The sequence below is a fragment of the Sorex araneus genome, chromosome 6, assembly GCF_027595985.1.
Source record: "Sorex araneus isolate mSorAra2 chromosome 6, mSorAra2.pri, whole genome shotgun sequence".
Taxonomy (NCBI): domain Eukaryota; kingdom Metazoa; phylum Chordata; class Mammalia; order Eulipotyphla; family Soricidae; genus Sorex; species Sorex araneus.
Genome location: NC_073307.1, coordinates 160,363,255 through 160,380,420, shown reverse-complemented (window position 1 = coordinate 160,380,420; position 17,166 = coordinate 160,363,255). Strand labels below are relative to the sequence as shown.

General features: G+C 43.3%; 1 protein-coding gene across 1 annotated transcript; it reads right to left on the bottom strand.

The window, feature by feature from the left end:
• Positions 1 to 7,322: 7,322 nt before the first annotated feature.
• On the bottom strand, positions 7,323 to 9,507 carry LOC129405685 (secretoglobin family 1D member 1-like). The gene is made up of 3 exons (XM_055142739.1): positions 9,388 to 9,507; positions 8,424 to 8,617; positions 7,323 to 7,453 (listed from the first exon to the last, which is right to left on the bottom strand). Exons 1-3 carry the CDS (start codon positions 9,440 to 9,442, stop codon positions 7,418 to 7,420), a joined length of 285 nt encoding a protein of 94 aa, XP_054998714.1. The 5' UTR covers positions 9,443 to 9,507; the 3' UTR covers positions 7,323 to 7,417.
• Between the last annotated feature and the right edge of the window lie 7,659 nt (positions 9,508 to 17,166).

The window sequence follows — 17,166 nt, the reverse complement described above, 5'->3', positions numbered from 1 at the left end:
AACTCTTCACTAGTGCACATATTCCACCACCATGAACCACAGTAAATCTCCCCCGCACCCCCTGACCCCTGTAACACCCGCACCCCACCGTTGTAGATGATAAATTTCACTTTACTTTCTCTTTACTTTGATTACATTCAATATTTCAACAAAAAACTCACTATTATTGTTTGGAGTTTATGAGTAAATTTCAGACACAGAACATTCTTACATCAAACCCATCACCAGTGTCCACTTCTCTCCATCAATGTCCATGGCTTCTCTTCTGCTCCCGGTGGTAGGTAAGCTTTCCCTCCACCATTGGCCTAGTGTTCTCTTCCCTGACTTATCACCCCACGCTCTCCCTGCCACTCAAGTGACAAGCTTTCGGCTGAAGATTCGTTCTCTTACTCTTTGTTTCAAATGCCCTTGGGAATGTGATATTTCCTACTGTATCTTTATATATTCCACATAGGAGAGATAATTCTGAGTCTGCCCCTCTACCTCTGGCTGATTTCACTTATCATGATACTATTCAGATAGCCCCAATGTACCAGCAAATTACAATTCTTCATCTTTCCTAATCGCTGAGTAGTTTTTCATTCTGTGTGCTCTTTGTACTCTAGTTTCCTTATATAGTCATTTGTTCTTGGACATTTGGGTTGTTTCCATATTTCGGGCACTCTTGACCTAACCTCAACCCTAAGACTATAAAACTTCTCATTCGTGTTGATACTATCTCATACACAGCCCATGGCATGTGTTTTGTATTAGTCTCTCATCTCTTAAGATTGGTCTCTCATGACAATGGCACTCTGTGTAGTTGTTTAACAACTCCAAGACCCTCATCTGATGCCTCTCTTCTTATGGCCTATGAGAGTAGAACACATGCATAATTGCCCCTTCCAAGGCGACAGTCTAAGGTCTTTGCTTATTGTTCTTTTACTGTGTTCAGTGTGAATTGAAAGTAGATTTTGTTTGGGCTGTTCCCAGTATTGAACAGAGAGATTACACATATCAGGCGCATACTTTACTGTCACCTCACATCCTTGGCCCCTTTATTTGAATCTTTTCATGGATTTCAGTGATTATTTCACTTGTTGGTCATTTGTGCTGTTGAGGTAGTGGATCTTTCGCTTACAGAAATCTTTTTTAAAGGTCAAACACAGGAGTCTGAAAGATAGTACGAATATAGTACAACAGGTGTTTACCTCTCACAGGTCCTACCCAGGTTCAATTCTTGACATCCCATTGATCCTCTAAGCATCACCAGGAGAAATTCCTGAGTGTAGCACCAGGAGTAACCCCTGAGAATCTCCACGTGTGACCCAGATGGTAAGAAGAAAAGGTCAAATGTAATTCCAAATGAACTTAGTGAACTCAATATATCCGAAGGACTTATACCAATTAACGTGAGATTCACGCCAGGGATGCAAGGGCAGTTCAATATACACAAGTCAATACGCGTAATATTGTATATAAACAAATGATAAGTTTATGTTGTTTATCAATTGTTATGGTGAAGGCTTTTCACAAAATCAAACATTCACCCATTATGATAACTACCCCTCCTCCAATCAAGGATCGATGGAACATACCTCCAGATAGAAAATACCTCCTGTACAACAAACTCATAGCCAATATCATAATCAATGGTAAAAAATTCAAAGTCCTTTCCTACAGACCAGGCACAAGGCAAAGATGTCCTCTGTCACCACTCTCATTCAATATAGTTTAAAACGACCTCAACACAGCAATCAGATAGGAAAAAGATGCTAAAACAGCCAGATTGGAATGGAAGTTCAAGTTATTTTCCATCCTGTTTCAGCAACATGATACTACACGTTGAAACACCTGAAGATTCCACCCAAAACTATTAGAAATAATAAACCCATAGAGTAAGGCAGGTTGCAAACTTTATACACCAAACTTCTGGCATTCCTACACAAAAATGATGAATAAAAGAAAAAGAAATGAAAACAACTATCCCTTTCAAAATAGTGCCCCTATTAAAAAATCAACTTAGACATCAACTTATTAAGTGAGGTGAAAGGCACACTTCGTAAAAACTATGAATCACTGCAATACCAAAAATAGAAGAAGACACCAGGAAATGGAAAGACATAGTGGAAGAATCAATAGTGTCAAAATGAGGGATTGGAGCGATAGTATGGTTTCGGGCATTTGTTTTGAAGGCGGCCAAGCCAATCATTCCACATTCCGATCTCCTTCCACCTCCCCACCCCCATGCTAGGAGTGATCTGTGAGTGCAGAGGCAGGAGTAATCCCTGAGCATCCCTCGGTGTAACCTTGAAACAAACAAGCAAACAAACAAATAACTGGTGACATTCCCAAAATGAGCTTCTTGACCACATTCTACAGATATATGCAATCACTTGTATCACTTGTCATCTCGATGATCTTCGATTTGTTTGAGCGGGCTCCAGTACATCTCCATTTGTCCCTGTTGCATGCTAGTGTATTCCAATAATATCTACTCGCTCTAGGAACAAGAGAGCCTCAAACAGTTTGTTAAGTGTTTCGACGAAGAATCCTGACCATGTTGTTGGTGGGTGTGCACGAGACCTATTGACGTCCCGTGGAATCCAGTCAGTAACAAAAAATCTAGACTAGCGGTCACTTCTGAACTGCATTCAGTGTCTGTCTCATCTAATTTTTGACACCTCGGCAAACGAGACAGCGTCTCTGATTGTTGACTGTCAATGAAGGTCGGAACTCGGATTCCTTCTCTCACTTGAGTGAAACGTGATACTCCTAGCATATCTCTTTAGATTCCTCTTTGAGATACCCGAATGGCGTTCTCATCCTGTTTGCTTAAGGCTCAGGTCTCTGACGTGTATGGTATTGCAGGAAGTATGGTGAAGTCGAAAAGATGTGCCTGGAGCCGGAGTTTCTTTGTCTTCTTAACCACTCCATCGACGTTCCTGAAGGTATTCCATGCTGCCCTTTTCCTCCTGCACAGTTCTGGTGCCAAATTGTTCCTCACATTGAGGTCCTGACCGAGGTGCACATAGCAGCTGCATTAAGAGATGTTCATTCCATTGAGATAAAATGGAACGTCAGGAACTAGTTGGTTTTTCATGAACATTGTTTTCCTGAGATTCAGCTGCAGTCCGACCTTTCCACACTTGCGGTCGAAGTCAGCCAGCATTCGTGCTGCTTGGCTAATGTTTGGCGTTATGAGACCGATGTCATCAGCGAAGCGGAGGTGGTGTAGTTGCCGACAGTCTATCTTCACTCCCATTCCTTCCCATTCCAGAAATCCCATGATGTTCTCGAGGGTGGCACTGAAAAGTGTTTGTGAAATGGTATCACCCTGACTCCTCTCTTGACAACAATGATCACTTCCTGGTTTAATGGTGAGATCCTGGTGGTGAATCCATAACACAGCTTGATGTACTGGGTTTGAACACCCTGTTTGGCTAGGGGTTCGATGACCACTCCAGTCTCAAGAGAATCAATGGCCTTCTCTAAATCGATGAATGTTAGACAGAGCGGCATCTTGAACTCTCGCAAAACTTCAATGAGCTTGGTCACTATGTGGATACGGTCGATCATGCTCCATCCTTTCCTGATCCCGGCTTTCTCGCATGATTGACCTTCATCTGGTGTTCTGTCTATTCTACACAGGATGACTGGAGTGAACAACATGTAGACGACGGAAAACAGGCTGATTGGGTGATAGTTGCTGATGTTGTGGATGTCTCCCTTCTTGTACAACCGAACGGTCTTGCTGGTCTTCCATTGGGTCGTAACCTTGCATTCAAACAGGTAGCGTGTGAAGCGTGAAGAGCGGAGCCAGTGCATTGATGATTACTGCGGGAGAGTATTCAGATGTTCGGGTCTGACCTTGTCTGGACTGGGTGCTGTACGCGTCTTCACCGATGAAATGGCATGTCCGATTGTGGAAGGGACATTGGGATTGACATATTCATCGTGCGGAATTTGGTATGTGGGCCGGTCAGCGTGGCTGTTGAAGACATTCGAGTAGAAGTGTGAAGAATCCTCTCCATTGCCCTTCTGGAAGACGCGACAGATACATCAGGACATCGGAGGGCAGTCATCTTGGTCTTGTAATTGGCGAAGGACAGGCGAGAGTTGCGAATACTTTTCCCAGCTTTTGCTGAATCAGTCAACACTGCTGCTCTTCTCTCTTTGAGGTCTTTCTTGATCGCTTCTCTGCACAGCTTTGTGAGCTCGGATGTTAGCTTGTGGTTGCCTGAGGCTAGTGTCAAACCACGTTGTTGAATGAGCTCGAGCGTTTCTGAAGACAGGCGTCTGTTTGTGGCTTTCCCACTCTTGGCATTTTCTGCACAATCATGGAGGTGCTAACCGGTTGATCTTATTCCTCGCCGATGTTGTCAACGACGACATCTTCCCACATGGCCGCAATAGTGCTTAAGAGCTCCCAGTTGGTGGTCATTGTGGGAGTTTTCTTCTTAAACTTCAACTTTGCAGTCCTTTCTCCCCGCTTAGTGAAGTAGAATTTTGCACGAAGGAGATGGTGGTTTGAGGCGTTTGGAATTTTGGGACAACAGCGACATCAGCCAGGCAAAACCTTCGATTGAATGTGATGTGGTCAATTTCATTGTGAAACTGTCACCAGGAGACTCCCATGTCCAACGTTTAGTTTTGGAATCTGGAATTGTGAGTTACCATGGACGGTCTTGGTCGACATGATGAACTCAGACTGTCTCTCACCCTGTTCATTCCATTCTAGGCCATGGGACCCAATGTGGAGTTCTTTGGGTGACCTTCTCGGTCCTATTTGGGCATAAAAATCACCAACAATGATCTTGTAGAAGGTGTGGTCTTCTTTATAGAACTTCTCCAGCTTCATGTAGAACTTCTCAATTTCTTCTTTATCATAGTTGGATGTTGGAAAATGGTTATTAAGGCACACATATGCTGCTCGAGCTCTTGTGCTGCTTGTGCGCATGTGGCCGAGCATATATGTTGCCTGAGCACGTGTCGCCCTCATCTCCCGTCTTGAGATGTGTAACTTTCACGTCTAATGCTGGAAATGTGTAGGGGCTCCCTTCATCGTTGGAGAAGCCGGCGAAGCATGTTACTTGAGCATGTTACTTGCGCATGTTACTGTCCACACTCTCCCACTTTCTCTCTCTGTCTCCCTTCATAATCTCCAAATAAAACCTACAATATCACTGCCTGTTTAATCCTGAAATTTCTTTCTGCGAGGTGAGACGAGAACCCAGTAACCCTGGGTCCCGTGTGGCAGTGGCGGTTGGGAGAAAGTGACCGTCTTTCTCCTCTCTACTTCATCTGAGCCACCCTTGGGGCCGAACGACACCATCCTCATGAATAAAAAAGGTTCCAGCAACTGATTTTGGGAAAACTGGAGAATGATGTGCAAATAATGTAACTATATTCCTGCATCCCACTAGGTACCAAGATCACTTCCAATGCGAAAGACTTCAGCATTTGACCAAAGCCACAAACTATATTGAGAATACTCATGATTTGATCTCCTTGGGAAAGCAAAGGTAAGCAAAAGACAACACGTGGGACTATATCAAAATTGTGTTACATAGTCCCCTTCACAAACTCCCTCCCCCCGTGGGAGATTGGGATCTACCCCTAAGTACAGAAGTTCAGTTACTAGAATGCAAAGGGTTTATAAAGTGCAAAGGGGTGGAGGGGAGCGTTGGGCTGGTGCCATACCAGTTTTCAAATACAGAGAAAAGAGGGGTGTGATAGTCCTGCGCAGGCTGACGTTAGCTTTCGGTGGTCGAGAGCTGGCTCCCCAGGCTAGATGGCAAGCGAACAATCGGTAGAGTAGGAGACCCAGGAACCAGACCCCAGGGCTGGTCTGCAGTCGGTTTCCCTCTCTCTCCTCCCCAAAGTCATCTGGTACGGTGCAATCATAGTCGTAGCTTTCTTCATAGTCCCAATTCCCAAAATCCCAGTTCTCCTGCTCATCTTCAATGTTTCGTCATCGAATTCCTGATCTTCAACAACTGGTCCTCAGCGTCTAGTCTTCAGCATCTCCTCCCAGAGTCTAGTCATGTTACATGCCATAGCCTCAACTGTCTTCCCGTGTCTATTCAAAAAGTGCATTGCTAAATAAACTATGCAAATACAGAAAGGAAAGAGAAAAGCAATACAGGCTTATTATTGCCTAATGGAATCGCATTAGTTTCAGGAGCAACCCAATAAAAAGTACTGAATGCCTCGAACAAACACCATGACATCTTAGCACCTGTATTGCAAACCATGATGCAAAAAAGGAAAAGCAGAGCTAGAAAAAAAAGGAAAGTCCTCCAGTAAGGAATGCTGAGAGTCGGGGGTGGGGTGTTGGTGCTGTGGAAGGAACACAAAAGATATTGGTGATGGGAAATATACACTGCTGTAGAGTTGGATGCTGGATGATTGTATAACTGAAACCGAACTATGAGCAGTTTTGAATGGTCTATCTCACAGATACTGATTAAAAATTAACAAAAAATTAAAAAGAGTCATGTGGAGTTTCTGCTTAATTCAATCAGCTATATCAATGGCAGGACAAATAGTAGTACTCCTACATTAAAGAATAAAAAAAGAGTTTCCCAGGATCAGTTCTCTGAGTCCCTTTATTTGAGTGGGTCCACGAGCTGAGGTGGGGACTAGTGATTGGAGTGAATCGGGAAGAAGACTGAGGTCTCCTGTTGTTGTTTTGAGGCTATACTGAGAGTTTAAGACTGTTTCAGTTAAATCAATGTAGGTCAACAGAATGGAGGTGACAGAATCACCACAATGGTCTCCAGAGCTTTTGAGTGGCTGTGATGGACCATGAGCCCTGGAGTGTGTTAGGGTTCACAGTCACATGGTCAATGTGAGTGTACAGAGTTCTAACAAGAGCGGTGAATGACTGAGCCTTTCCCTTATCCAAAAATGTGTGGGTAGACTAGGAACCACGACGTATACATGGACATTAGTGGAAAAATGGTGTGGAGAAGAGACACACAGGATGGTGATGGCTCTGATGAGGATGTACTGTTATAGTTCCATGTGGAGAGTTGCAGATTTGACACTAAGTAGGCTGTAAACTTTTGTTTCAAAGAAGAGTGACAGGAAAGCTTGCATTTCTGTGTTTCAAATCTAAGGTATCATTTTCAATTATTGCCCAAGGCTGGAATCTGTATCGAGATCCAGAAAGACTCTAGAGCAGTCTTATTCTTGGGATCCCTGCAGCCATGATGCCAAGAGTAATAACACGCTCCTTTTCTGCATCTGACTATTGATAACTAGAAAGGGCCCCTTCATAAAACTCTCTACAAACTCAGAGCCATACACCAGTGCATAAAAAATAGAGAGCAGACGTGTGCCGAGCAAGTAATTTATTAGAAGCGAGGTTGAAACCTTGACATTTTCTTGAAATTCATTAGATCACTGCAAGTCATAGATGACAGAAGACTTGTTATAATTCCTTTGTGCAGGCCGCAACAATTTTCCCCTTTAATGGTTAAAAAAGAAAAAACTGGTGGTCAGTTATGCTGCAAGAGAGCTGACAGGTTCACACAGCTTACCCCTGAGTATGTCAATGATATTTCAGTCAACACAGAAAACAGGATCCCTCACAGCAGCCCAACACGTGGGGTCCTTGACACACAGCTGGTTCCTGTCTCAGACAGAGAAGCCCACAAATATTCCCTTGAGTCTCCGGTCAAAACCTTCTCTTTGACATCCTTAGGGTTCTGGGGACTCTAAAGTAGTGACAGGAATGGAAAGATGGAATGGGCCTTTCAGAGACTCCTGGCCTGATAGTTCTGAAAAGGATCGTGAGGTGCCTGTCAGCAGGACTGTTCAGATCCCGTGGATATTTGCAAATGACTCTTGGCCTGCCTGGGAGTCAGCAGTTCTGGTGGAACATCTTACATCTTCCCTCATCTCCTTTCTGCATGAAGCCATGAAGGCAACAGGAAGCAGGAGAAGTGCAGCTGGGGTCCATGCCACTTCACATGGGAAGGAGAGTGGTGGGTGAGGGCATGAGGTGCCCAGAGTGGTACAGGCTTGCAGATAGCTGCAGACCCCAAGGACAAGCCTGTACTGCCTGCATCCCAGCTTCCAGTGTCCGATCAGCTCTCTCCCATCTGCACGACATTCCCTGTGCATATGTTAGCATCACGGCACGCAGGGAGGGGGAAAGAGTTTGTTGGCCCTTCCACATGATCCGTGGTGCCTGTATGTCCCCTCAGAGGGTGGTCTAGCTGCGGGTACGGGGGTGACCTGCCAGGATGCTTTTTACCTCAGTACAGCTACTCTTGTAGGTAGGTGGAAAGTCCCCATCTGCCATATGGGCATGGCTCCACTTATTAAAAGAGTAAAAGCATTAATTCTCCCCCCCCTGCCAAGATTATCCCCAATTCTCTTTCATGTCTCTGCAACCCAGCTCAAAGATCTAAGTAGAAAGAAAAAGAAATTACCAAAAATTTTCCAATTAGTGCTCTCCCTTCAGCGGGCACGGATTCATCGAGGCAGACCTTCGGACGCATCTTGTCCTCCACAACAGCCTCAGGGGCATTAAATTGAGCAATGTATAGTCTATAGACATCTGCTGTGCCGGCAACAAATGCAGTCAATTCTCCCGCAAGGGCTGGGCAAATTATGGCTGCGTCAGCTAAAATGGAGGGAAAGAAAATACAATACAAGAGCAAAGTTGTCTCTCATCAAACAGTTGTGCATATCTCATCCCTTGTCCACAGCTTGAGGAGGACAACACGAGATGGAGGTGACCCAGACCCCTTAGAGGATCTAGACGGGAAAGAAGATTTTTGAGTCTGAAACTGTCGTGTGTGTTATTAGAGGACATGATACGGTGATATCTTCCTGATATATGGAACTCATTTGTATTATCTTTCTCATCCCATTGTTATACTCGTACTGCTGACTGCTGTGAACCTGACTAGGAACAGGCGATGTGGAGGCATGGAACTTTGGGCTCCAGTCAAGGATCTGGTGAGAAATTATACGAGATTTCACATCTGCATCATTTCCTTTCTTGACTTTTCTTTAAAGTTTTTGGACCAGCACCCACAAAATTCTCAGGGACCACACCTGACAGTCCTTGATGGGAACATTTATGGTGCTGAGGATTAAATGGACACTTGCGAAGCAAGACCTTAAGCCATGCAATAACTTCGAGCCCTCACACCTGAATCTCCTAGTTCTCTCTTCCTCCTACCATTTGGAAAAGGATCAGACTGAACCCGTCACATAAACTGGAAGTTGGTGATTAATGAGAAGTGATAGGACTCCAGTGAAACCGCAATATGCTTTTATGGGAACAGTTCACAGAGGAAACATTTTGAACTAGCATGTGTTCAGGCCCCTCTAAGTCATTTTCTGAGTTCAGGTCTGATGTTATTCTGCTGGGGGAAATGTACTCACCCTGGTAGCAGCAAATGGCCAGGGCGACCAGCAGGGCACACAGGGACAGCTTCATGGTGTTTGTGGCTGGGAGCTGGGAGCTTGCGCAAGGGATGAGCAGTCAGCAGCTGGACTCAGGAGCCTGGGCAGCGCAGGGTCATTTGTACCCAGAGAGCCTTCCTGGTCCTGCCCACAGCGACACGTGTAGGTCACGAGGTTTGGCTTCCATCCCTCTCTCCCTCCCTTGACTGAAGTTATGTCTCAGCCTGCCAGGCTGCAAAGTCTTGGCCAAAGATTCTAGAAAAGGCTCTGCTGAGTTATGGGCCTCTACTTTGAGCAAGGATCATAGTTTTTTTTGGAAAGACAGAGCCTATGAATTGCCATTAGCCTATCTCATTTCAAGTGCCACAATTACAAGTATGTGTCTGATTGTTCAGAGGCTACTTAGTCCATTGACTGTGTAGTACAGTCAAGATGGAAGGGAATTACTTTCAGCCATGCATGTGTAGATAAAAGAACACAGACATATAGATCACCATGCTTGTGTGCAATCGATTTTCTCTGTGGAGACTTCCTGATGGGGGACAGAGAAAGGTCATTGGCCTGGAGAACCTTTTGAAGGAATGAGTCCCGGGAAGGAGCTGATTCGAACGCGCTGCACACGCGGCTTGTATTTGCTGTCAATTCGAACGTATCTTAGGATTAAGCCTCATTACAGCAAATGATATGGCACCTGACGTGATGAGGCTCTGTGTCTTCACGGGTCTCGGAGATATCTGCAGTGTTGAAAGATTCTAGAGGCCTTGACTATGGTTCCCAATGTTTCAGGGTCCCTACATCACCTGTAGGTGTAACCCTGGTGGGTCCAGAGCAACCCAGGTTTGAATTTGGGTTTTCTGAGCTCCTGACAGGACCAGGCTGAGTTCTGCCTGGAGTAGACCCCTGGCATGTCCTCTCTCTTTAAGGGACAGAATATTCAATGAAAAAAATGAATGATTTTCTTCGGTTTTTACAGTGGAAATGAACAGACTGTACCCAAAAGAGAGTAGCTGAATAAAGATAACGGAAGAATTCATTGGAATATGTATACCAAAATCTGTATAATTTGACATTCCAATAGAGGACACAATGGCAGAAGCAACCAGTGGGATGAGACTTGACCTAGGATTCAAAGTGGCGCAAATGTAGTACATTGGTCATGAATGTCCTTATTACTATATTTTCTCATGAAGACATACCACACTGATATGGATATTGCAAATTGTAATGCCATATGAGACAACAACAACAGAAATGAGTGGAACAGCAGGTCATAAAAGGGGGCCAGGGCAGTCACAGAGTCAAATAACAGCAGAGCAACAACAAGTGATGCAAATATCTACTCGACTCATATTCACACGCACTAAATATGCTCTCCTGTAAAAATTAAAGTTTCTTTTGGGCAAAAGAAAGGTGTCCTGATAACAATGACAAGACAGGTTACTGAGAATGGAGAGAGAAGGGAGGTTTATCAGTGAGAAAATTTTCTGTCACCGAAGAACTAGGGCTGTTGAAATTTAGTGAAGGACAGAGCCCTATTGAGATGTGTGTCTCCTAGCACGGAGTATTTCTGGGACATGATGTCTAAGGTGGTTTCTGTGCATAGAGGTCAAAGATGACAGGAAGGTGGAAGGTAGGCTCTGAAGCTGAGGAGGCAATTGAGCAAACTGATGGATGGCAATGAACTCTGCATGGAGATCATGCAGAGGGCCATTCTCCTGCCAGGATCTGTGTGACCTGGGCTCCACAAGTTTCCCTGAGTCAGAGACACCTCTGACTGAGTCAGAGACACCTCTGTCACAAAGTAATGCTGGTCGATGTTTCAGTGGCACACACATCCCCAACAGAAGCTTCTATCAGATTGCAGGAAAAAACTCATTTTATGGGAGCATGGAAAGACCATGACAGGGTATGAGCGGCACTCTGGCTTTCCCTGTCCTCACATCAAGTAGCATTGCCACCACACAATAGAAACCACCAGATCATCTTTGGAAAGTGAGATGTCCAGAGTGGTGCGGGGTGAGAGACAAAACATTAAGCTAAGTAGGGCCTCACTCCTCCTGCATCGAACTTACTCTGCAACAGCTCTCCGCATGCATCTCCTATTGCCCAACGAAGGAAGATTCCACAGCTGTGTGAAGGCAACGGTCAGCAAACAAAAGGGGCATCAAAGGGCAGGACAAAGCTTCATTTGAACAAGGAAGCTTGTGTTGCAGATAATAAGTGACCCATAAGAAATACCATATCTGAATGGGGATTAAGTTGGAAACATCTCATTCTGGGAATGCCAAGTTATGTAAAACCGGGGTTTAGAACTCAAGTCAGCCAGAACTCAAGCAGATTCTCATCCAAGCTGTGCTTCAAAATCCAATTAAATATCCCAAACATCCTGGTTGGTTCAGGGTCATAGTGATTCTCTCTGATAAATTAGAAGGCTTGGACAGCTCAGGCATAAGCTCTAAATTAATTCACTGTTCACTAAGGCTTCCCCAATTGATAGTACAAAGGCCTCCTCAGAAAAGTAAGAAATGGCTGAATCTGAAAGTGTCATTACTAAAATTTGTATGCAATTTCAAAGATTTTCAAATCTACTCAGTTGTTCTGATGCGGGGGATGTTTGAATCTATGAGGGAGGTATCACATCGCTAACTTTAACTGCACTCTAAAAGTGTAGTAATGCAAACAGTGTGATAGTAGACTAAGTAAGCATATACTCACGTCTATAGAGTCCGAAGAAGAGGATGAAAATAAGCCCTCAGTTATGTAGGCAGGTAAGTAAAATGAAAGGAGCAGGGATATATATGGCATCAAGGAAACTCTGTTCAACTAGTTCTCGGACAACTGCATTATCACACAGAAGAGAACGTGGTTAAGTCTCTCACATCATGCATAAACATCCATTCAAAATACATGAAGGATTTTGATGTTTTACCAGAACACAGGATATACTGCCGAGGGTAAATCCTTCATGATACAGGCTTCACGTTGTTTTTGATGACTCATCTGGACTGGCAGGTGCAAACACCAAAGTAAATCATGCCGATGACATCAAGCAAAAAATTGTCTGCACTGTGAAATACACTACCCTAAAAAGAAAACAACATCCTACTGAATGAGAGAAAATAGTCACACAGCTTAATTCTGACAAGGTAAGAGGGAATATCTAAATATATAATGAAGTTACAAAACTGAAGCGGAAGGAATTAAATCACTCAAAAATGGAGAAGTGAGTAGAGATGAACAGACACTTATCCAATGAAAACATATAAGATGACCAAATAAGGACATGGAAAAACTCATCAGCACTGATACTCTGATAATTTAAAATCAGAACAAAACAAACATGTTACTTAAGCATAAATGCCTATTTCAAAAAGTACAAAAATACCAAGCACCCAGGTGATGTGGAGTAAAGGAATTTTTATTCATATGGTGAGACTCTATAATCTGCTTCACCCTTTGTGGTAAACTATGTAGAGATTCTCTCCCTTCGCCCAATCCCTTCAAATAAAGCTACCCCTCTATCCACCAACGTTATTCCTAGGTATGTAATTAGAATGACAAAGAATTGACAAAGAACAATAAAACACACCTCAATAGAATCAGAGAGATAGAAATTGTACCAAGACTTTTTTCAGACCATAATGCACTGAAGAGAGACGTTTACCAAGCAAGATATGGAGAAACAAACCAAACACCCGGAAATTGAGCAACAAAATGTTGAACAATGAGTGGGTCACGATGAAAATCAAGGGGAAACTTAGATGATACCTGGAAATAAGTGAAAACTTAGATACGAGTTACCAGAAACTATCGGACGTAGCTAAAGCTTTGTTTAAGGGGAAAATTTATAGCTCTCCAAGCATTCCTCAGGAAGGAGCAAAGGGTCCACATATATACCTAGGCTTCACAGCTCACGATCTTAGAAAGGGACCAACCAAGGAGCCCAAACGACTCAGAAGGAAAGAAATAACAAAACTTAGATCAGAAATTGAGAACAGGGAAACCCGAGGGATTTTTACTCATATTGGTGGGACTACATAATCTGCTTTACCCTATGTGTAAAACTATGTAGAGATCCACCCAACAAAAAACGCCACCCTTCTGTCTAACAATTCTATCTTAGGTATCTATTAAGCATGACAAAGAACAATAACTCAGGCACTTAAATTTGTGCTTCCATTCATAGTCTTCTATTTACAAGAGCCCCGAACGACAAAGAACCCAAGACTGCAATGGAAATGATTGGATAGAGAAGACATGCACGTCCACCATGGAATACTATCCAACTTGGAAAAATAGTACTGTTTTTGTTACAGATCTTATTAGGATTATGCTGAACAGAATATGCCAGAAGAAGGGCAAATAGCAGATCTGTCACTCATTTGAGAAATATCAACTATGGAAACAAGAGAACAATGTCCAATAGAAACAAACGTTGAGACTGACAAAGAAGGGAGGAGACCACGGGGAATAGAGAGCTGTGTGAAAAGGTCCAGTGGGGTTAGGTGGACGGACGTGTCAATTTGGTGATGAATACTATGCACCAATATTGAACCTCTAAAAGACGTCAACATTCTGCTCTTGTGAGCCCATGAAAATAAATTTCAAAACATAAAGTCTAGACTGCCATCCTAATTTCTTCTCTATCGGAATCTTTTATTTTTTCTCTCTTAGGTATTTTCTTCTTTCAGCTAACGTTTTATCAGTTTCTACCGAATAAATCAGCTTTGTAAATTCTTTTCTTATTTGTGCAAATGATTGGGTGCTTTGATTTGTGAGTCTCTAGATCGTGGCTTTCAATGAGCTTCTATGGTACCAGAGGCAGCTGGTAGCTCTTGCAAATGACTGTCATGCTTTAGGACGAACATGGTGTGGAAGTTGACCCCCCATTATGACTCCACTAAGCCTGGAGATTTCAGTTAAAAAACCTGCATATTTGGCTTTTTCCACATCCCCATTCTCATGTGTGAGGGGCGTGTTCAGAGACTGTGGATATCAGCCATGAGCAAGGCATTGATTGGGTTCTGGAGGTTTTTGGCTGCCGGGGCTCTTTTAGAGTGTGTGGTGGGTTTACCTGCCCTGTTCAGAGTTTCCCAGGATGAACTCGGTTGGTGTCAGGTGTTCAGGAATCCATACAGCTTGTTGCTCTCTTCTGAGGTTTATTTGGGACTCTCATGTCCATGGCCATTCCTGAGCTTATATGGCAGCAGAGGCCATTCCTGGGCTCCTGGGGATGTATGCACTTGAAACCCTCTTCCATGTCACCAACTCTCAATTTTCCAGTTTTCATTCAGTGATCCTAGCAAATTTCCTTTGAAGTTCGGCGCTGTCATCAAAATTTACCATCCGGTATTAACCACTATTCATGTGGAAACTGAGGGTGAGCATCTACTGAAGTTTCACAGCTCTAGAGTGCCAGCACTTTATCAAGATTAAATGATCATATTCTTGTGAGTCTGTGTCAGAATATTCAACTCTTTTCCTTGGTTTCAGATCTGTTTTTATTCCAATACCATGTTGTTTGAATGACTACTGCTTTATAGTACAGTTTGAAGTTGGGGAAGGTGATGCAACCCATCTTCTTTTTCACAAAATCTCTTTAGCTATTCAAGGGGCTTTATTGCTCTATGTAATTTACAGGTGTGTTTTGCCTGTTTCTTTGGAAAATATCAAGGGTATCCTTGTAGAGAATTTATTGAATCTGTATAATGCTTTAGGGAGTATTGTCATTTTGACAATGTTAATCCTCCTGATCCAGGCTCAGGAGATGTGTCTTCATCATTTCCTAGTTTCTTCTTTCATTTCTTGAAGTAGTGTTTTGTAGTCTCCTTTGGATAAGTTCTTCACCGCTTGAGGTTTTGCGTTTGTGTTGTTTGTGTGTGTGTGTGTGTGTGTGAGATAGAGAGAGAGAGAGACCTGGCAATGCACAGGGTTTAGTCCCATTGCTGCACTCAGGATTTACCCTTGGCAGTTCTCCGGGGGCCGCATGAATTGCTGTCACCACTCTCATTCAATATAGTATCATGTCATCTCAAATAGGGATAGCTTGACTTCTTCCTTTCCTATCTAAAATCCCTTGATATCTTCTTCTTGCCTAAGCGCCATGCCAATTACTTCTAGTATGAGATTGTTTAGGAATGGTGAGAGTGAGCAAGAAAGTCTTAATCTTTGATAAAGGAGGAAGGAATCTGAAGGGGACCAAGGAAACCTATTTAACAAGTGGTGTTGGGAAACTGGACAGCTCCATGCAAAGCAATGAACTCAGAATTCTATCTAACGACAAGCACAAAAGTAAGATCAAGGTGGATCAAAGACCTCAGTATCAGACCTGAATACACAAGTTACAGGGAGGAGAATGTTGGCAGAACCCACCACGGTATTGAAACTCATGGCATCTTCAAGGATGAAACACCACTTGGAAACAAAGATAAACTAGTAGGACCACATTAAACTAAGAAGCTCCTGCACGTAAACAAACAAACAAGCAAAAGTCCAGTGACCAAGATATAGAGAACCCACGGAATGAGAAATATTACTTACCCAATAGTCATCAAATGGGGGCTTAGCATGCAGTATATACAAGACACTGGTTGATCTTTACAAGGAAGAATCCCTCCAACCATATTGAAAAACGGGAAGAGGAAATGAACAGAAACTTTCTCAAACAAGAAATACATACGGTCAATAGATTTATGAAAAAAATGCTCTGCACCCCTAATCATCAGGGAGATTCAAATCAAAACAACAATGTAATATCATCTTACACCACAGAAAGTGGCACATATCAGAACGAATACAAACAACCGGTGTTGGCATAGATGCAGGGATTAAAGGAATCTCATTCATTGTTTGTGGGAATGGCGAAGGTCCAGCCTTTTTGGAAAACAATATGGACATTCCTCCAAAAACTAGATATCGAGCTTCCGTATGACCCGGCAATACCACCTCAGGTAAAATATCCTGGGGATGCAAAAAAGTACAGTAGAAATGACATCTGCATTTGTATGTTTATTGCAGCACTCTTCACAATGTTCACAATAGTCAGAATCTGGAAACAACTCAAGTGCCCTGAACAGTTCCCTGATTCAAGAAACCTTGGTATATCTATGCATTGGAATCCTATGAAGCTGTTAGGAAGTTGAAGTCATGAGAGTTGCTTGTAAATGATGGACATACTAAGTGAAAAGGAGTCGGAAAAGGAGGGACTGACACAGAATGAGTGCACTCAATTTGGAACATATCACTTGTATCACTTGTCATTCTATTGGCCTTCAATTTGCTCGAGAGGGCGCCAGTAACGTCTCCATTTTGTGCATGCTACGTGATAATGTAGCCATCAATGATACCTGCTTGCTCTAGGAACAGGATGAGCATTAAATCGTTCATTCAGGATTTTGACAACAAAGTCTGACCTTGTTGGTGGGTGGCTACGCGGTCTTTTGAAGTTCGTGGAATCCAGTGGGTAACAGTTCAAGTCCAGCGGTCATCTCTGAATGGCATTACGTGTCTGGCCCATCTGATTTTTGACACCTTGGCAAACGAGACAGTGTCCCTGATTCTTGACCGTCGAAGGATGTCGGAATTCCGGTTCCCTTCTCTGACTTGCATGAAACGTGTTATTCCAAGCATACTCTTTCGATTCCCTTGGGTATACCCAAATAGCGATCTCACCCTGTTTTTGTAGGGTCCGAGCTCTGAGGTGTTAGTGTAGGAAGAACGTTGGACTCGAAAAGATGTGCCTGGAGCCGCAGGTTCTTC